The sequence below is a fragment of the Prunus mume genome, linkage group LG8, assembly GCF_029339155.1.
Source record: "Prunus mume cultivar Tortuosa linkage group LG8, ASM2933915v1, whole genome shotgun sequence".
NCBI lineage: Eukaryota > Viridiplantae > Streptophyta > Magnoliopsida > Rosales > Rosaceae > Prunus > Prunus mume.
The window spans coordinates 15,985,560-16,007,960 of NC_142705.1; the positions used below are offsets into that span (position 1 = coordinate 15,985,560).

The window sequence follows — 22,401 nt, forward strand, 5'->3', positions numbered from 1 at the left end:
AAAAAAAGGAATAGTAACTACTCTTAGCCATAGCAATGGGTGAAAACACAAAATACTATTTGCAATGGCAACCACTATTAACGTGAATAGTATGCTCTAGCTCCCTGCCATGGCTAAGGCAAATGGGTGGATCTAATGGATAGCGGATCCACTATCTTTGTGTCCTCTCTATTTGCACTCTTTAAATATTTGACACATGTCCTACCATTTAACAGAGAATTAAATCTGTTAACTTCTTTTATTTTGCTTTTAAAAAATTAAAAATTAAAAACTCCAAAATAGTCTGGAGCATCCTCTGGCTCTGGCCTGTCAACTCTCAAGCCCCACCCAACCACATCTCTAAACTCTCAAGCCCTAAGTTTCAATGCAACACCACTTCTGGTGCTCTATCTCTATTCGCTGACTACCTCCTAGGACGAATACCATAGCCCATTTTGAGGACTTAAGAATTCAACATTGGGACTTCCCACCAAGGCTTTAATGGAGACCATGACCCAATCATGAAAAGGTTCATATGCAAATGCATAATTAAGAATTTAAGTTGTTCATTGATGTGATTATGTGGTTCGTTGTTGGAGATATCTCCTGGTGTTGTACTGAATTTTGGAATGATAAGGTTTGTATGAGAAGTGTGACATAGTTGAATGCATATTACTTGTTCGACAAAATGTGCAGCTTGTGGCTTGTGGATTTCCTGCTCTGTTTTGCTGCTTGTTGGCTTTGATGAAATATTTGATTGAACAAAGGTATAATTTAAATTGTTCATTTGATTAACTGGGCTTGAAAGAAACAAAGATTAGATGGGAGGAGAAATCCTAAACCTTAAAATGATATTGTCTTTGCCATGAACACATCGTTAGGATTGAAAATGTAAATAGGGAAACCTATTTCTGATAAAAACTGAGGACTGTGTACCAAGTCTGGATGCCGCTTAAGACAAGAACTATTAGAGCTCCAATGAAAGCAAGCATGACCCAGGGGCTACTGAAATGATCTTCGAAAAATTGAGCGAACCATGTCTTCCACTTGGTCTTGTAGTGTTTTTCTAATTTGGCATTGATAAAGTTGTACATGGGATGGGCAAGCACCAAATCAGGGCCTATCTCATGAAAGAGGTCGGCGAGGGCTTGGTCACTCCCACGCAAGTTGCAAAGTATGCGGGCTGACCGTAGCTGCTTAGCATCGTCGGGATGAGCAATGAGTGAACTGAGGAAGCTGAAGTAAGAGGTGACACCAAAATTATTTAGGAAATCAGGACACATTTCGTAGGCTATCAAATTCAAGAACAAAGACATTGCGTCTTCGTTTATTGGAGGAAGATTAAGAAATCCAACAAAGCCTATAGAAGTGAAAGATATGTCCCACAAGGAGCTAGTTTTGCTGCGCCGAAAATGAACCCCCGCTGCCTTAAGCTCCTGTGCATTGCGAAAAGATGGTGAATTGTCTTCTTTGCGATGTTCATCATTGGGAACCTTTGGTCGTGGAACTAGCATTCTTTCCCGAAGAAAATCAAGAAGATGATAAGTGGGAACCTTTGGTGGTGGACCATAATCAGGAAGATGATGAGTGGACCGAAGATAATCAGAAGGATGATGAATGATTTCTTTTCCTGAAAATAAATAGGCTGCCTCAATGACTTGCCTGTGAGCTCTAATCTTCGATAGTGTCTCTTCCCTGTCCCTTTCCAGTGGAGTTTCTGCTGCAATAATCTGCAGTTCAACAAAACTCTGTATACTTCTGAAAAGCTGCCTTTTTTGTGGGTTTAAGCTCATCAACAGCTCGAGGAGTTGATAAGGGAGTTGGTTCTCTAGCAGGAACAAGTCGAGCTGCGCAAAGACAGCTTGGGTTCTGTTCATCCCAAACTCTTCCAAGCGGTCAATTTTGTGCATGAATTGCAAGGTTGAACATCCATCTATGAACAACATCCAGGCGAGTGTCTCATCATCATCGTAGCACTTTGTTGCTTCGTTATCGTAGCAGTCCTTTATTTCAGCGATGCGGTCCAGGATCTGCTTGTACAACTGGTCGTAGGTGCAGCCGGAATCCTTGACAAAGTCTGCTGCCAATGTGTATTTGAGTTTCTCTGCTTCAATGCACTTATCATGATGGATAGGACCCATTGCTAGTACTCTTGGCTCAAAGTATTTATCCAAATTACTGTGACTTCGGAGAATTCTTGGAACACTTTGGATCTTCGATCTTGAGCTTCTAGCTGAATTGTCATCGGGAGCTGGAACAAGTCTTCTTTCTGCGTCCCTCAGTTTATTTACTCCCTGCTCCACAGAATCAGGCATTTTAATGCTCCTTTGATGTCAGAGAGAGAGAGAGAGAAGAAGGCTGGCGGCTGAAATGAGAGAGGGTGGACAAAAGTGTGCAGCAAAAAGGTTGAAGGTAAATCCACTTGTCCAAGACGCGCCTACAGGGTAGTTGCTAGACAAAAGTTTGAATGTGGGGCACGTGTCAATTATGGTTCCTTTGATGTCATCTCCAACGGCTACATTGCAAAATGCATTGATGTGGCTCTTTTTTTTCCAAAAATAAACAGCTTGAAATCTGTTCCAACGTCTAGTTGATCAAGGGGTCCAATTTTCACTCTGACAAACCAATAACTATATTCTTTTAGCCAAATTCAACGGATACAATAATCTGAAGGCCAAGAAATCTTTGTTCATTATATCACAATTCTTCTTTACTCTCAAACATTGGTTCCTTTTATATATTTATTGTGCTTTCCTATCTTTTGTGATCAAGAAAATGAGTGGAATCATATCTTCTATAAATTTAAATATTTTTAGGTCTATTTGTTTGAAAAAATAAATTAAACCTAACACACACAAAGATGTATTGTTAATATCTTCTCCAATCGGGAAGATGTAAATCCAAATATGTATATTTGATTTTCTTGTCTTAATTCATTTTTGTGTTAATATTTTTTGTGTGTGTTAATTTTATAAAATTAATTTTGTGTGTGTTAGGTTTATTTTAGTTTTCCAAACAAATAGACCTAAAAATATTTAAATTTGGAGAAAATATGATTTCATCCAGCAAGAACCGTTGGATCATAAAGTACATTTAATCTGAACCGTTGGTATCTTATCATGTTTTTGCACACAATTCAACATCCATTATTGCATACAATTCAAAATCCGACATGATAAACTTTGATCTCATCTTCAACCGTTGGATGAGATTCTCTTATCTTCCTCTTAACCCTTTGATTCTCATTTCAGATTGTTGAGGCCTAAAAATCTTGGGGCCCAAATAAATTCATGGCCCCGACACCTTATTAAGAAAAAACCCGATTCGGAGCATGCAAAATTCGTCATTCACACTTGCACAAGTCACGACCACGTGCCATGCGAAATAAATATGCAATCCATCACGCTAAGAATTAAAATGAGCCTATAAAAGGCAAGTGGCTCTAGTGGCTCTACAAGCCCATGTTAATTACCCCACCAAGCATCATGTCAAAGACGATAAAATTCAAACACAACATGCCATGCCAAGCAGGGAACCATTATTTCACAGCCACGCTACAAGCTTAAGTGGGCCCAAGCCACGCAAATGCCTCGGCTTGCTTGAGTGGGTTGTGGTATGGATGGTAACGAAGCTTTCATGAGGCCATTGATGAGCCAAGAAATGGAAGTTTTGGGTTGCTTGGGAATCCTAAAACTCAAGCCCATTTCTTGAGCCCAAATATGTGGGTAAGCATAAAAGAGAGAAATAGCCCAATACTTTAGGAAAAATTAGCTCATTATCTCAATAAAAATGGTCCATCACTTAGGAGGTTGGCTCATTCCCTTAATACACTAACCCATCACCTTAGGAAGGCCCAAATAGCCCAAGTGGCTTAGAAAATATCTAAAGAAGCTCCAGCACATGGTTTGAAATGAAACCACGATAGAAAACCAGGAGATGTTTGTACGCTCAGGTTGCCAGGAGGCTCCAGTACATGGGAAAAAACAAACCTCAAGGCGATTGCTCAAAAACCAGAGGATATTAGCGCAGGAGAAAAGCGACCTTGGACCACCAAAGTTACCTATCTCCTTCCTTTACAGATCTTTCCATGAAATAGGGGAGGAAATGAGGAAAGATGATAGCCAAAGATATGAAATCACCACTGAAAAGCCTAGGGCTCCCCAAAACCCTGTTTTTGTGCGATTGGGGAAAGAGAATTTCACCAAATAGGATGAGTCAAAGGAAGAGAAGAGAAAGGAGAGGAAAGACTTAGCCAAATTGGATAGAAACCATTAGGGTTTCTTGGGAAGAAGGACCTTCCAGCGCATATAAAAGGAGGCTTCTTCTACCCAGCAAAATCAACATCCAGAGTGCGACCAAGCTTTGTCAAGCAACTGGAAATTCACTCAAACCATACCCACTACTCCACCACTAGCTACAACCACATGCAGAGAACAAACTTCATCTCTCATCCCAGAACCTTTGCAATTTCGAGCCCCAATTCCTCCATCTCTTCCATTTTCTCTTTTGGCAAGCTATTCCAGAGTCTGACAAAGCTATCATCAGGCTGCCGGAAACTACTCAACACACCCATTATTTATCCCATCTCTCTCTCTCTCTTCAACAAGCCCTCTTAGAATCCTTTCCCCCCTTTTCCTTAGAACCCCCGTCTTTCATAAGAATGCACAGCTCTCTCTCTGTTTATGCTAAACACATGATTGTTTTGCTCCCATGCCACAAGCTTATCATGTCGAGCTAAGATTCTACCTGCAAGCACTAAGAATTCATCTGTAAACTGTTGTTGATTTTTGTTGGTGAAGGTAATCAAGGTGTTTCCTAACGCCATACTGTCCTTTCAAAGCATTCTTGGGGCTTGATTTGAACTCAGGCACATGGGATAATTTCGCTTGTTTCTCTTTTCTGCCCAATCACATTTGTCGCTGGAATAAAAGACCTCCACACTGTAGGAGTTTTTGTTCCCAGCCTGACGAATGGGCCTCTTGGAAGAAGGCAACGAGCAAAAATCCCCCAAATGCCGAGTTCGAAAAACAAGCTCCCAAGAGAGTTTTTAGAAAATCTAATGAGATTTTAAAAGAACACTCTCAGGATCACTTCACTAACACCCAAATAAGCATGAGGATTTCATTAATGGCTTAGCTTGAGGAGCATGTGGCATGGAAGCTAAGCTTTCACGAGTTTAGCAATTCGAGAGAGAGAAGACAGCGTGGGTTTCTTACGGAGGAAATATCAGTGCGAGCCCTATCCTAAGAAGAAGAAAGATGAACAGAAGAAAGGCTTGGGTGGCTTGAGGAAATTCAGATTTACTTGACAAAGCTTGGTCAAGGTCTGGATCGTTGAGTTGTGGATGATCTTTTCTGGGTGGCCAAAGTCTCCTTTTATAGGCGTTAGGAGCTCCAATTTCGTCTGGTTTTCTTCTTCCATTTTCCTTGGCAGCTCCTACCTAGCTCTATTTTGATGAATTTCCCCACCCAAGGAGCATGGGTAAGGAACCCTTTATGGTTCCAACGGCTTGACGCAGCTGGGCTTTCCCATAGAGGGAAGGCGCCACCTGCTTTACTTATGTTCTCTCCAAGGCAGAGCTTACAGAGGAAAAGGGGAGAGATGGAGCCTTTTGTCCGACGGACACTTCCCTCACCCCCATGGATTTCCTCTGGTCTTGCCATGGCTCCATTGTTTGGAATTCAAACGGGAATAGGACTTGACGCCAGATTTTTGTAAGTTGTTGGGTTTGGGCTTGTACATATGGTATTGGGTCCTCTGGTTTTGCTGCTTCTAACGTTTGGCAGGCTTTTGTCAAGCTGCTGGAAAGGCTTTCCCTTTAATTCTATTGATGTGGGCTGGGCTAAATATTTTGGTGGGTTCTTTGGTGTCTTCCTAGAGCATGGGTCAATTTTTCTCCTCTCTCTCATGCTAACCCATATGCTTGGGTTCTAGGAACGGGCTTGAGTTCCAAAGTTCCCAAGTGGCTTTGAAACCTACGTTCCTTGAACCCTCAATGGGCCCCGTGATTGCTCGTCACCTTCCATACCACAACCTTCTCAGTAAGCCCCGGTTGATTTCGTGGCTTGGACCCACTTAAGCTCGTGACGTAGCTTGGTATTAGAATGCGCATAATTTCTATGCTCGTGATAGGCTAGAGTCGGGCCAAGTAGCACCGAATGGGCATGTGAGCATGATTTAGTAATATCGGTATGTCCTTGGCTTCTTCTGCACGTGCTTGTTTAGCATGATTCGTGGCTTGTAGCTTGTGTTGGCGGCTCTTATAAATTTCCTTTTATCCCAATTGAGCTTATTTTGCATCCAATTACCCATATTGGGCTAAGGATTAATTTGGGCTTAGCCCCTTGGATTTTTGGGCCTCAACACACACAAATATCATTGATTTTCTATAAATATCAAAGCAATCTTTAGCATCATTTCATCAAAATCATCCACCTCATTTAAATATCTTTCTTTCCCCCACAATAGAATTAGCAACCAACACTTGTTTGACACCGATTCCGAAGAGGAAATGATGGAGGAGATGATTGTGAAATGGGAGATATCACAGAAAAAAAATAATTCAGAGAAGGCATCACACGGTGGTTCATCATCAAGAATGAGGTATGTACCAAGAGAACAAGAAGTTGGCCATATGCACCTTATGAAAGATTATTTTTATGCCACTCCTGTGTATAATGTAGATAAGTTCCGAAGGAGTTTTCGCATGAGGCCTTCCTTGTTCAACCAAAGCCTAGAACAAGTCATGAACTACGACACTTACTTCCAACCCAAAATGCTCTTATAGAACAAGTCTCGACATTTGATGCTGTTAGGATTTTTGTTGGAGTGGCACAATTCATAGAATTGATTTTGAACCCTAACTCAAAATGCATTAGCTTGTTGAAAGTTTCAAATAATTGGATCTTCACTAATAGCTAGGTAGGCATTACATAAAGCTACATCTTCTTCAATAGAGAAGTTTGGCAATTTGGCTCTTCTCCGATTCCACTCATTTTGATGTTCAGAAAAGAGAGCAAATAAAACTAAGAAATTGGAAAGAAAAAAAAAAGCAATCTTTGAGGGAGAATTGAGGGCTAGTTTGACATTGCTTTGCTTTTTTTAAAAAAAAAAGGTTTATGTTGTGCTACGAAAATAATCAGCTGTGAAAAAAAGAAGCTAGCGTTTGGTAAACTGGTTTTGAAAAACTGTTGTAAGTAGTTAAAGTGTTAGGTAAATTTTTATCAGAAGTGCTTTTAGTGTATATAATGACCAAAAAAGGCATGATGATTGAATCTGTTTGTTTTTTTTTCTTCATTCTTTTTCTACTTTTAAAAATAAAATAATTAAAAAGCCCCAACTTCACTACATAAATTTTTTTCTTTTTCTGATTTACATTTTTTTATCAAAAAATTTAATCTACAATTAGCACACATATTTTACTATAAATTATAAATAGTCCGGTTCTCCTAGACTCCTGTAGTCCAAGGAGTTTGTGTTACTTACCCTTGGATCTAATCTAAGGGTGGAGAAAAAACTTATTTTAAAACACATAAAAGGTTATTTCATTTACTTTTACTGAACAATATATTAGTTAAAAAACCAAAAACAAAACACGTTTCCGGAAACTTGCTGAGTCGCTGCCCAGCTTCCTCAATCATTCAAATCTAGGATACAGAAAAATTGAATCAAAGTGGTGAAGAAGAACAAGAAAAGTCATAACCAAATTGGCTTTTCTTTCTTTTACAATCCATCCACAAAAGCTGAAAAAAAACAAAGCAAAAGAATCAGAAGAATCCGCTGCCCCAATGTCAGAAGAATCAAAAGGTGATAAAGGGGACGAACTCTACAACTGCTGCACTCCAAGTTTTCAGAACGTGTTTTGTTTCTTTCGTTCTTTTTCTTATTTTTCCAGAAAATGTGTTTAATGGGAAGATTGGATTTTGTTTTGTTGAGGAAGGTGAGGGTTGGATTTTCATTGGCTGGAGATGACAAGGTGGGGAAGCTGGGGATTGGATTTTTTGTGGTTGGAGTGAGGAAGAAGAAGAATTGATATGCATAGAGAGAGGAAGAAGAACCCTACTCGACCCCGATATCACCACACCCAACCCGTTCCTCCACCCCAGCCCCACACAACGAACCCCACCCAACCCAACCACCACCCTTGTTCATGATTTCTTCTATGCATTTGTGGAGTGAGGAAGAAGAAGAGAGAAGAATTGAAGTTTTCTTAGATATTCCTAAATCTAGAGTTTTCAATCAAATTCAAATTTTTTTGCAGCTCGTTTGTGTTTTCTGTTAAATCATAAGCGTACGGTGATGAGACTATTTGTGGACTAGAGTTTATGATCTGGGTTCTTCTCCCAAAAGTCTGATCTATTAAAAAAAATTGAAGAAGAAGAATTGATCTGCGTGAGAAGAAGGAATAAGGAAGAAGAAGAGAGTTCGTAATGGGAGGGATGAGGGTCACCATTTTGGAAAAGTTGTGAGGGCATTGTGGGAAAAATGAAAATTTCATTAAAAAGACCGGTTTTTTTTATTTTTAAAAAAGCAGCTTCTCAAAGCCGGGTCCAAGCAGCTTTGAGAAACTGCTGTGGATGACCCTAGTTTTTAAAATACAAATTTATAAATAAACCCAATCATAGATATGTATTTATAAAAAAACTCAAACACTATTTAAACATAGAAACACACCCAAAATCAACCCCAAAGTCAACTTTTTGGGTGTGTTTATAAATAGGTTTTGAGTGTGTGTAATGATGGGTTTTGGGTGTGTTTATAAAGTGTTTTGGGCGTTAGTTTATCAAACACTTTCACTTGCAAAACTTATTTTTTAATCACCACAATCCCAAACCCTGAGAGTGATGAAGAACGGTGATTTTTATGGACAAAGGGCAAATGAGAGAGAAATATTTTTAAAAGAAGTCAAAATGGACAAAAATGTCCTTATTTATTTTGAATTTCCTTAGGAATTCTTTACATTTGTATGTCTTTAGTTTGGAAGTTGATAGATTTTTCTGTCTTTTTTGGCTTTTTCTAAAAGTGAAAATTTTTTTGTGACTAAAACTTAAATTTACTTAGATGAGTATGGATGTTTTTGTATCAATTTACACCCCTTTAGCCCGAAACACCTGCAATGGAAGTGTGTATACGGGTGTAAATATAGAGGACGTGGTTGAGATGTGAAAAAAGATGGAGCTTTACATTTTTACATCTTGAAAATAGGAGAGAGGAGAGAGGAGCAATTGGATTCCAAAACCACTTGCTTGAGACGCGCAAATACAGCCGCACTCTCCCAACTTTTCTTGTTGGTGGGCCCCTTTGCATGTGGGAGTGTTGTGCTTGTAGCCGTTGGAGTTGCCAAATATAAGAAACAAAAAAAATAAAAGCATGCTGTCGAAACTCAAAAGCAAACGGCTACAAATTGGATGGCTTTTGAAATGAAAGGCCATCATTTGGACGGCTGTGATTTTTTAGAGGCCACCAACGGCTACAAATTGGATGGCTGTGATTTTTTGTATCAATTTTTGTACAAAATTTCTTTAAAAAATCACAGCCATCCAAACATTGAAATCCATCCTTTTTTTTTTGTCTTCACATTTTTAAATGTTTGGTATTCTTTAAAAAAAATTATAAAAAATTCTGGGTCATGACCGTTGAAGGTCAGACCCTTGAAACCCTTCCAATTTATTTTTTTTTAATTGCATTTGTTGGCTTTATTTTTTTTTTTTTAAATGGTAGTTTAATTAAATTAAACAATATATAGTTGTGGAATGTATGAGTGTTATACCATAGTTTTTTTTCAAAATAACAAAATATAAAGGACTTAAAATATAGTACGCATGGTGGAGATGGAAAAAATTTAGCACTATTCTTTAAAAATTAATATTTTGGGGGGCTAAATTTTTAATGGACTACATTTAGCCATACGGCTGAAGATGGCCTAAATGTGATATACACCTACTTATACAACTCCCATTGGTGATGCTCTTACTTGGACTTTAGGGTTAGTTAAATGTAAGGCTTTGCTAAAAGGAATTTGAATACCTAGTGGGCTTAATGTTTACAAGGTGAAAACCCATCTTGCAGATGCATCTACTAAAATCATAAAATAGTATCACTTAGATGAGACTAGCTTATTATCATTGCATTTGGTTTCGGGAGTTTCTTTATTTAAACGGTATCTATGGTCTATGAACTTATGCTCGGGTTTTATATTGGTCCTCCAACTCATTTTTGAATCATTTCGATACTCCAATTATCGCACATGTTTCTAATTTTTACTTTTCTATCAAATTTCATAAATTTTCTATCTAGTGATTCGGTAAAATCGTCAATTGGAATATAATTATCCTCTAAAAACCACTAGATAACTAAACTAGATTCCCGAGCCATGAATGTTAGACCTTCAAAACAAAATAAATACGTGCACCAAAAAGCAAAGTCAAGTCACCTAAGCCATAATGTTTGAATGTGCTTTATCGTCCTAAAAAGTTCCAAATTTGATGTAACTGAAGGTTGTATTTAACTCACCTGACTCAATTTTGTGAAAAGATTTACCAGAGTAAACACAATATTCTTTGATATTATATGGCAAGTAGTGTCAACTTGTTGCATTAATTGACACATTGACTCTCACATAATATCATTAGTTAAACTTGACTGAATATGAGATCCCTCTTGCAATATATGTATTTTTAAAAGTTTGGAAATGCTATAAAACAAACAAGAGGATTCCAACATGTCATCTGCATGATTAATTACAACAAAGGCCACACATGATCACAAATTGTTTATTTATTTATTGTTTCTTTTTTCCGAGAATCACATCGATTATGAAATGATAACTTATACAATAAGCATGTTACACACAAACTTCAACTAAAATCAAAGAAAAAGTTCCACCAAATTAAGAGAAAAGCACACATGTTCAACTTGCCTTATCTTAGTCACATCTGCCGATAGTGATAGTTCAATATATACTAAATGGAGAGAGGACCCTTGAGAAGCTATGACTTGTGAAAACCTGTCGAAGAAGTCGTAATTGGGGAGACGTACAGAACCATGCAGCACACAAATTGCAAATTGCAAAGCAGCAAATGTATTTTTAGTACCTGAAAGGCTGAAGTATGTAGTCCTTTTAGTACCCGCGCGCTTTCAGGTACTCAAGTAAGGCCTCACATGGAGCGGTACCAGAATTGGCGGCGTACCACGTCTGAGCAGCGGTCATCCCAAGCCCTAAGAGAACACCAATGAAAGCTAGGATAGTCCAGGGGCTGCTGAAATGTTCATGAAAGAATTGAGCCATCCATTTCTTCCAATTGGTTTTGTAGTGATCTTCTATCTTGCTTTTAACATCGGAGTAAATTGCATTGTTAGGCACCAAGTCAGTGCCTATCTCATTGAACAGTTGAGCCACCTCATCGTCACTCCCAAGAAAGTTTCGAAGTATGTGCTTTTTCCTCAGATGCTTCACATCATCCGCATGATCAATGAGCGAATCAAGGAAGCCTATGTAAGAGGTGACCCCGAAATCGTTCTGGAAATCAGGACACATTTCGTAGGCTATCAAGTTCATGAACTTAGGCCCCATCGAGTCGTCTACTTTTATTTTGGGAAGATAAAGGAACCCACAGCATAGAATGCTCTTAAACTTTATGTCACTCAATGCGGTTGGCCCCTTTTTCTGCCAAAAATAGATCCCGGCTGAGTGAAGCTCTTGTACATTGCGAAAAGATTGGGCACTTGACTTACCATTTTTCTTAGGGCGATGAGTTTGCTCTGGTTGGGCACTTGTCTCACTTTTTTTCTTAGGAAGATGAGTTTGCTCTGGTTCCATGCTTACTACTACGTGTTGTTGCGTGTTTTTTGCTCCGCCTGCTCCCGGTTGGGCACTTGCACTTGTCTCACTTTTCTTAGGTAGATATCGTAGCATTCTTGTCAGAAGACGCCCAAGAAGATGAGTTTTCTCTGGTTCATCATGCCGTTGTGTGTTTTGTGCTACGCCTGCTCCCGGTTGGGCACTTGCACTTGTCTCACTTTTCTTAGGTGGATATCCTAGCATTCTTGTCAGAAGATGCTCAAGAAGATGAGTTGGCTCTGGTTCCATGGGTTGAGGCTCTTGCTTCTGATCACCGCCGTGCATCTGAACAAACTTCTCGATTGAGTCCTTCAAGTCCTCGTGTATGCTGCTCGAGCTCATCAACAGCTTGAGGAGTTGATAAGGAAGTTGGTTCTCGAGCAAGAACATGTCCTGTTCTGCAAAGGCCACCTGGTCTCTCTTGATCCCAAAACATTCTAAGTCATCATATTTGTATATGAATTCCAGCGTCGAACACCCATCAACGAACAGCATCCAGGCGAGGGAATCATCGTCAAAGTCCTTTGTTGCTTCCTCATCATAGCACTCCCTTAGATCCTTGATTTTCTCTTCAACCTTCTTGAGCAAATCTGCATCATTCTGCTTACTGTCAAGCACAAAGTTCCCAGCTAACTGAAGCTTGATTTTCTCTGCCTGCTCGTACTTTGGTTTAATACCATGGTGGAAAGGACCGATGGCAGCTACCCTTGGCTCGTAGTATTTGTCGTTTTTTTTGTTATCCCGGAGCATGAAGGGAACCCTTTGGATCTTTGGTTTGGCACCCTGAGTTGTTGAATTTCCTGCTGCTGCTGCTGCTGCCGCTTCTGCTGGTGCTTTCCTGAGTTTTTCGAGTCTCTCCTCCTTAGGACTAGTTTTTATTGCCTCCTCATGGATTGTAATACTCGCCTTTGAAGTTTGCTCAATTTCTCCTCTGCTTACTTGCCCACCTCCTCTTCTTGTGACTTGCTTCACAAACAGCTCCTTCTCCGTGGAAACTACATTTTCATTTGTTTGGGCCATTTAATTTCAAACTGCTGCTTGTCGAAATGAAGATTTGTGGCTATTCTTTTCTTTTTTCTTTTTTTTTTCTTTTTGGTTTGGCCTGAATAATCTGTCGATGTCATGCATATTTATATATAGCACAACATGCCACAGAAATTCATCACTTGGGCTTCAAGAAAATGGAAGCTTAATTTGTAAGGGTGATGCATATTTATATATGAAACCATATTGATAGTGAAAGAACAAGCACAGTTGAATGACTTTATATGAATGGGAAGATTGGTATATTATATTTTTATTAGTAAGTACACTAATCATATGAGAGCTTTTTGTCTCCATATCAGATAAAAAGTCTGTTTGCCTTGTAACTTTAATCATGTTGTTTTGGACCCCACACTGAAAAAAGAGAAAGTTTTGCTCATCATGAAGATTGGCTTGCCATAAGTATTACGAATTGCTAATATACTTACTTGGGATAGTTTCTTTCTCACTAAAAAGAAGGAAAAAGCTAGCTAGTGTTGTACGAAAAGAATAAAAAATGTGATGCGCATGTAAAGTAGAGTTTGCATCCGTAAAGAGAAATTTTCAAATAAAACGATCAAGAATGTGAGTCACGTAATATATAACTAGTGTCCTTTGGATATAAAAAAAAAGAGAAGTAAAAACCTAGCTAGTGTCCTACCTACGATAAGAACCAATAATGTGTTATGCATGTAAAGTAGAGTTTGCATCCTTGGAAGAGAAATTTTCATGTCAATAACGCAAGTCACGTAATTCATTAGGATTTGAATAACATTATATAGTTAAATTGTTTGTTTAGACTATTACAATCTATGTATGCCCAAATCTGAATAAAAAGAAAATAACGAAAACAAAATAAATTCCAAAGAACTCATCAGGGCCGGCCTTAGGCCTAGGCTCCAAGGGCGATTGCCCAAGGCCTCGGATCAAGGGGGCCCTCAAAACTTTTTGCATATGTATATATATAATTGCTTAGGCCCATATTAAAAGGCATTTCTTGAGAGTTTAAAAATACATGTACGTTTATATATGTATTTTATAATATATAATATATATCTATATGTATACATACATATAATATATATATATACATGTATATTATAATAATAATATATATATTATAAATACTATAAACATTATGTATGTATATATACATATATTATACATGCATAATATATATATGTGTGTGTGTGTTTATACATGTATATATGTATATTATTATATATACATATATTTGTATATAGGTGTAAATATATATATTATAATATATACATGGGTATAATATATATACGGGTATATTATTATTATATTTAATAAGTATATGTGTATATAGGTATATCATAATAATAATATACCCGTATAATTAGAATATATGTATATATATATATATATATATTATATGGGAGCTAATTTTTCCACTTCTCTTTTCTTTATATGTGTATGTACGTGTATATATGTACATTATAGTATATGTATATGTAAGTATAATATAATATAATATATATAGATATATAATAATAATAATAATAATAATAATAATAATAATAATAATATATGTTGTTATTATTATTACAATATAATATATGCATCCTATACATTGGTGAGCATGCTACTAGTTAATCTTCCCTTTCTACATGGGTTTATTAGTCCCCACCTAAGGAGAATTTTTGGTGGGCCCGGTATTAGCAATCTCATCTAAGAGCATCTTCAACCAATATGTCAAAATTACCACATAGACATTTAACGGTTAGAAATAACATCTCACATTACTCCAACCGAATTGTCAAAGCTGATGTGGAATGAAGGCTAGAGGTTTAGCTGTTATTTTTGACATTCCAAAAGCAAGATGTCAAATGAATATTTTATTATTTTTTAAAGACAGCTGGTTGTAACTTTCATTTATTATTTTCCTTTTTTATTTTTTTTCTTCTTTATTTTAAATGATTTGACTGTTACAATAATTATTTATTTGACATATCGAGTGGAATAAAAAACTGTGTGAATGTCAAATTGCCACATCAGCCATCAAATTTAAATTTGATGTTTGGTATTTGACATCTCCGTTGGAGATGCTCTAAGACTAGGATTAAATGAAACAAACATGGGATTACCATATTTATGCCAAAATAAAAGAACATGTACACAATTTTGTTTGTTAAATTGTGATTATATACAAAGGGAAATGGGCCTCATTTTAATTTCTGGCCGATGCCACTCAAAACTTATGGCGAACCTTGTAATTCCTTGCATATTGTCATTTCAAATTCATTAAAAACGTAATTCATTAGTTTGATTGAAGGGAAATAACCAAATTTACTTATAAAATAAAATAAAAACCACATCTCCCTCCTCTCTTCTCTCTCATCAGAGTTTCCAAAACAGATTATTTCATTGAAATTGATTGAGCTCTCAACTGGCCGTATCCTATCCTTTGTAGGCATAAAGAAGTTAGATCGTGAAATATCAAATATATATTTCAAGGGTTGAAAAGTTTGGAAGTTTCACCTATATGCATCATATGTAAGGAAAAAGAATGTTTTGTGCTCCGCAGTACAGTTCTATAGTGTTTTTGAACTGAAATTTGGGCTGAATTTTAGCTCAAGTTATTGTAAGAGCTTTCAGTTGGGTTGAGAATATTGTCTTTGTCTGACATTTATACAACTGATCATCTGAAAATTTTTGGATTTCTTGGTCTAACTGGTAATTGCCACTGCGAATTCGATTTAAGTTGAGCCTTGCATAGATTAAGCTGGTCTAATCGGTAATTATTTATTTTCATCAAATTAAGATTTTCGCAAAGTTTTTGAGGAAAGAGTTGCTTCCAACAACAATCATGAGACTTAAACCACGTTAAGAAAAAAAAAATTAATAAACCCGAACATGCTCAACTTGATTTATTTAGTCACACTTGTGTATAGTAACACAAAAGGTTTTTTAGGTTTTAGACATAAAAAAATTTTCACTTTTGGAAAAAGCCAAAACTTTTTCAAAAAAGACAAAAAAACCACTCAACTTTCAAATCAAAGACATGCAAATGTATTGGATTCCTTAGGAAATCTAAAAATAAATAAGGGCATTTTTGTCCATTTTTGCTTCTTTTAAAATTTTCTCTCTCCTTTTGCTTTTTCCAAAATGTCCCGACAATGTAAATTAATCATATTCCATATAAAAACTGCGGACTGAGTACCAAGTCTGGATGCCGCTTATATATTTGGATTCCTTATTTATTTTACTGTATTTTGAGTACATAAATTTTATATTTGAACTCCAAACTATTTTTAAGATCTAAAAAAATTGAAATTAAAATTAGAAAATCAAAAACCCTAAATTCCCAAATTGAAATTAACAAAAGAAAAAAGAGAGAGAGAGAGAGAGGAGACATAGAGATGAGAGAGGGAGGAGGAAGAGAGAGAGACGAGAGAGGGAGAAGAGAGAGAGTGTGGAGAGAGGGAGGAGAGAGAAAAAAAAACTATAAATCCTCATTTTTTTTGTTTGTAATAATGGGGGTGTTTTTGAGTTTTTAAAAATGGACCTATCAAACGGTTTTTAGTGGCTTTAGACTTAAAATCTGATTTTGAGTTTATAAAATTGGAGCGTAATATAAAAAATAAACAAAGCACAATGCCAATATGAGCCAGAGGAAAACTTCATGATTGAGTTAATACAAGTACCCGTAAGCAACAAAAAGTGACAATTTTTCGTTTATTCCACACTATAACATGTCAATAAATCCAATGCATTACCTCATGCATTTCACAAGTATTGTCTTTGTCTGACATACAATTGATCATCTTAAACTTTCTAGATTTCTTGGTGTCTAACTCGTAATTGCCACTGCTAATTCGATTTAAGTCGAGCTAAGCTAGATTTAAGTTGGTCTAATTGGTAACTAGTTCTTTTCATGAAATTAATATTTTCACAAAATGTTTGAGGAAGAGTTGCTTACAACAAGTAAGCTGCAAGTAAATTTGCAGCAACCCATAAAATGAAACCATACAGAACTACATATTGTTTATTAAAGAAGAGCCTACAAATACCCTGGCATTTATTGGATACTTCTACAAACCAGAAAACAGAAATGAGTACAAGCCATATGCATTTTCAGTACCTATAGCTCATCTTTTATAGTGGGGAGAGGGTTGGAGCTGTGATTCTCTGCTTATAATTTCTGCATTTTACGATTTATTTCCGAAACTAAGGTCATTTTTAGGCTTCGATTCAATTATTTTACTAGCACAAATCCAAAACCTACAAATGACCTTGTTTAAGCCATAAACACAGTATTAGCATTGAAACTGTAAATAGAGAATCCTATTTCTGATAAAAACTGAGGACTGCGTACCAAGTTTGGATGCCGCTTAAGATGAGTGCTATTAGAGCTCCAATGAAAGCAAGCATGGCCCAGGGGCTACTGAAATGATCTTCGAAGAATTGAGCGAACCATGCCTTCCACTTGGTTTTGTAGTGTTGCTCTAATTTGGAATTAATAGACTTGTACATAGGATGGGCAAGCACCAAATCAGGTCCTATCTCGTGAAAGAGGTCAGCGAGGGCTTCGTCGCTCCCACGCAAGTTGCAAAGTATGCGGGCTGACCTTAACTGCTTAGCATCTTCGGGATGAGCAATGAGTGAACTGAGGAAGCCGAAGTAAGAGGTAACCGCAAAATCATTTCGGAAATCAGGACACATTTCGTAGGCTATCAAATTCAAGAACAAAGACATTGCGTCTTCGTTTATGGGAGGAAGACTAAGAAAGCCTGCAAACCCTTGAGAAGTAAAAGATACGTCCTTCAAGGAGATAGTTTTGCTACGTCTAAAATGGACCCCAGCTGCCTTAAGCTCCTGCGCATTGCGAAACGATGGTGAACAGTCTTCTTTGCCACCACGATAGCTAAGCTCTTCTGATGGACCTAGCATTTCTTTCCGAAGAAAATCAAGAAGATGAGTACTGTATTTCGGCTCCCCACGACGCTTTCGTAGCATATTCTTGATTTCCACCTCTTTTTTGTCAACGAAATCCATCAATGACTTAAAGTTTGTGCTTCGCAACGTTTGCCTTTCCACTGGCATTTCTGCTGCAGCAATCTGCATTTTCGCAAAACGCTTCATATTTCTGTTCAGCTCATCTTCTTTTCTGCTTGACCTCTTCAACAGCTTGAGGACTCGATAAGGGAGTTGGTTCTCTAGCAAGAACAAGTCCAGCCGTGCAAAGGCCACTTGGGTTGCGTTCATCCCAAACTCTTCCAAGCAATCATATTTGTGTATGAATTGCAAGGTTGAACATCCATCTATGAACAACATCCAGGCGAGTGCCTCATCATCATCGTAGCACTTTGTTGTTTCACTATCGTAGCAGTCCTTAATTTCAAGGATGTTTTTCTGAATCGTCTCGTACAAATGGTTATATGTGCAGCCGCAATCCTTGATAAAGTCTGCTGCCAAAGTGTATTTGAGTTCCTCTGCTTCCTTGCACTTACCATGATGGATCGGACCCATTGCTAGTACCCTTGGCTCAAAGCATTTCACCAAATTACTGTGACTTCGGAGAATTCTAGGAACACTTTGGATCTTTGATTTTGATCTGCTTGTAGCTGAATTGTCATTGCCATCGGGAGTTGGAAGTCTTCTTTCTGCGTCCCTCAGTTTATCAACTCCCTGCTCCACAGAATCAAGCATTTTAATGCTCACTTTTTTAGCTGAAGTGAAATCAGCCATTTTAATGCTCTGCTAATTGGAAGCAAATTTCTTCTTAGTTTGTTTAATAAGCAAGGCAATTTTGTCTTTATATAATATGATTCGATCGATCAGCAAAAGCATAGAAGAATAACACACTTTATCTCCAAGGAAGCTTGGTATTATATTTGGACCCTTTTTTACTTTAACTTGGTATATATATATTGCAAAACTTTCGATTTCACTTTTCCTTTAAATTTAGAAGAATAAATGTCATACGTGCATGTGAGAAGTATATTTCTGTGTAGACCCCATGGAAGAGTCATACTCTTAAGGCAGGACAAGCCTTGAGCCCCACTTTTTCTAATATTTTTCATTCTCCAATAAGTATTTAAGTTAAAGATTGGTTACATACTTCTAATCTTAGCCGTTGGATTGCATTCAAGAGACTACCAACACATTTAATGAATGCAATCCAATAACCAAGATTAGAAGTATGTAACCAATCTTTAACATAAAATATTTATTGGAGAATCTCCATACATGTTAATATACAAATTGTAATGGAGGACTCATAATTTAAGGGCTCTTTCGATAACCAATTTGTTTTAAATTTTCACTTTTTTTGAAAAATGAAAATTGAAAACATGTTTGAGAACAATTTTCAAAATAAGGGCGATTTTTATAAGTTTAAATTTTTGAACTCCTTGCTCATTCACAAATTCTACATCATCACACATGTATCGCACTTGAGTCCCAAAATTTGATATACGGGACCTTCTAATTTGGACCCGACTGCTCAACTCTTTGCATTCAGCTACGGACGTAGTACGAGCCCCGAGACCCTTTGACCATGCTCAACACCTCCAAACCAAAAATTCACTATACATACATATTCACGTGCATTCTGTGACATCAATTTCACAATTTGGTCCGAACAAAACTTTATCTTTTAAGTTCCACATAAATATGTGATATTCGCACAACATCTCCTATTCATAAATCTAAGTCTGGCTTTTAATGCTCTGCAGAATCAGGCATTTTATTGCTCTGGTGATTGCAAACAAATTTCGCTTCCTAATTTGTCTTCCTTTTGCGCTTTGTATTTTCAAAGTTCCTGTCTTGAAAGTAAGGTAGGTAGTTCTCTCTATATGACTCGACCGATCAGCAAAAATAACTTAAGCGTTAGGAATATTATATTTGGAGACTTTAAGCTTGGTATATAAAGTTTGCAAAACCTTTGGATTTCATCACTTTAACTTCATTTCAAGTTTGGAATATATGATGACTTTTAATTTGAGGTAACAAAGTAAGATCTTCGTATAAGTGACAAGAATAACTTGGTATATATATTTTGCAAAACTTTGTCGGCAAGGAAGCTTGGTATTATAGTTGGACCCTCTCTAAGCTTGGTGTATATATATTTTGCAAAACTTTGGATTTCAATTTACCTTCATTTCACTTTTGGCTTATACGATGACTTTTTTTCATGTGAGGTAACAAAGTAATATCTTCCTATAACAAGAATATATGTAATACATGTGAGAATGAGGAGACAAATACTAATGGAGGATTCATATGTTAAAGACTAGTTTGATCATCAATTTGTTTTAAGTTTTAAGTTTTTGTTTTCGTTATATATATATATATATATATTTACCCTTCTTTTTCAATCACCAATTCTATATTATCATATTTCGACTAAAAATAAATAAATAAAATTTATATTATCACACATGCATCACACTCTATTCTTAAAATTCAATATTTGGGACCTTCTAACTTGGACCCGGTCACTCCACTCTTGTATTCAACCGTGAAGGATGTGTGAGCTCCAGGACTCCCTGACACCTCCAGACCAAAAATGCAATCTAACATCCAGTCTCATTCAATGACATCAAATTCACAATTTGGCCCCAAGAAAATTTTAATTTTCAAAAGTTCCACATAAATATGTGATACTCACACAACATTTTCTATTCATAGATATGTGTCTGGCTTTGAACAGTTCAGGACAAGAATCTCTTTTCTTGTTTAAATAATTGGGCAAATTCTTAAACTTGCACTTGTGGTTTGCACGTTATTTCAAAATGACGGTTTAGAACTATTTGCCTTATAGGTTCAAATAACCACATTAAATCTCTCAAATTATATATTTCAATGCGTGTGTGTCAAAACTTCTAGCTCGTGTTAAACACAACCTCATAATTTTTATTACCTTTTTCAAATAGGCATAAAATATAAATTGAGGAAGAGCCATAATAATACTGCAATATAGTAGTGAAGAGCATTAACTACTATATACCCAAAACTTCAAGTTTAGGATTTATGATACATTAAGATCCATGGGCTTCCAGTCCAGATCATATTATATAACAAAATATAGGGAGCCTCAATTCATCTCTTGAGGTTTATCCTGATGTTATTGACTTCAGGGTGAATTTTTAACAACCAGAATCATAAAATGTAGTTATTCCTTGAGGTGTCAATTGTAATAAAATCAATCTTTGCTAAATTCATCATTTTCTTGTGCCAAAGAAATATGTGGTGTGCCACAACTTGCAATATTACCTCAAGGATTGTCCACTTAATTGTTAGAACTTTATGTTTTCAACACTTTTTAGATTGTGAACTTCAGGCCTATTCTCATGATATGGACATTCTTATAATTTCATGTTCATATTTCGGGACTTTTGGCCCTCACTTAATTGTTCATGTCTTGATGAACTTTTGGCCTCTCATTTAGTTGCTCATTCATGAGTTTAGGGAACTTCATGTCCCTTAATTGTATATAGCAATGGTTCATCAAAATGGCTACTATTCATGTATACAATTACTATTCATCAATTCATGAATACGGATTATTCATACATATAGTACATTTGCAATACAGTTACTATTTATGTGTACAGTACTACTCATCGATACAATACTGCTAGATTATCAAGGAACTTCATATCCTGATTTACAGGTCAAGGATCAAGGATTTTCAGGTTCGATCACTTTTTCACAAATATAGTATCAGAGAGTCTGCTGGTTCTCATATTATTATCATCATCAAGGATCTTCAAGTCATGATGTAGTTATATGATGAGGATCAAGGAACTTCAGGTCCTAATTTCTAGTAAACACTCATCATAATAAACTTGTAAAATAAATTCACAAAATAAATTGTTTGTTGTATGGACAGCACCATACTTTGAATAAAAATAAATATGTGATAAAATAAAGGGAGTTTCACTAAAACACCCAAAATGGGGGTTGAAATTATAAAAAAACCAAAAACCCATCTTTACACACACTGAAAACCCATTTATAAACACACCCAAAAAATATACAATTGTTGATTTTGGGTGTATTTCTATGTTTAAATAGTGCTTGGGTTTTTTTATAAATACATGTCTAGGATTTGGTTTATTTATAAATTTGTATAAAATAAATTCATAAAATAAAGCTTAAAAGTCACTTTTGGTCCCTATAGTTTGGCACTTTAACCACTTTTGACCATGTAGTTTCATATTTGTAGCAATTCAAGAACAAGTTAGTATTCATGTCAATTTCTTTAACAATGCAAGGGGCAATTTCGTCAACCCAAAATCTTTGAGCATAAAAGCTCGTATGAAACTCCCCTAATTTCATATTAGGGCTTGAAATTGGCCATTTGGATTTAGGGTTCTTCAAAAATTGGGATTAGTGGTTGAATTTCGAACCCTAATATGAAATTATGGGAGTTTTAGACGAGCTTTTATGCTCAAGGATTTTGGGTTCACTAAATTGCCCCTTGCATCGTCAAAGAAATTGACAGGAATATTAACTTGTCCTTGAATTGCTACAAATATGAAACTACATGGTCAAAAGTGGTTGAAGTGCCAAACTACAGGGACCAA

General features: G+C 36.5%; 3 protein-coding genes across 3 annotated transcripts; all 3 read right to left on the bottom strand.

The window, feature by feature from the left end:
* Positions 1-749: 749 nt before the first annotated feature.
* On the bottom strand, positions 750-2,445 carry LOC148914838 (UPF0481 protein At3g47200-like). Its single transcript, XM_089043456.1, has 2 exons — positions 1,366-2,445; positions 750-1,215 (listed from the first exon to the last, which is right to left on the bottom strand). Exons 1-2 carry the CDS (start codon positions 2,292-2,294, stop codon positions 885-887), a joined length of 1,260 nt encoding a protein of 419 aa, XP_088899582.1. The 5' UTR covers positions 2,295-2,445; the 3' UTR covers positions 750-884.
* Positions 2,446-10,737: 8,292 nt separating this feature from the next.
* LOC103339280 (UPF0481 protein At3g47200-like) lies at positions 10,738-12,986 on the bottom strand. Its single transcript, XM_089042111.1, has 2 exons — positions 11,073-12,986; positions 10,738-10,984 (listed from the first exon to the last, which is right to left on the bottom strand). Exon 1 carries the CDS (start codon positions 12,836-12,838, stop codon positions 11,099-11,101), a length of 1,740 nt encoding a protein of 579 aa, XP_088898237.1. The 5' UTR covers positions 12,839-12,986; the 3' UTR covers positions 10,738-10,984; positions 11,073-11,098.
* Positions 12,987-16,783: 3,797 nt separating this feature from the next.
* On the bottom strand, positions 16,784-18,582 carry LOC148914839 (UPF0481 protein At3g47200-like). Its single transcript, XM_089042280.1, has one exon. The coding sequence runs from the start codon at positions 18,554-18,556 to the stop codon at positions 17,153-17,155; it is 1,404 nt and encodes a 467-aa protein (XP_088898406.1). The 5' UTR covers positions 18,557-18,582; the 3' UTR covers positions 16,784-17,152.
* Positions 18,583-22,401: the final 3,819 nt, after the last annotated feature.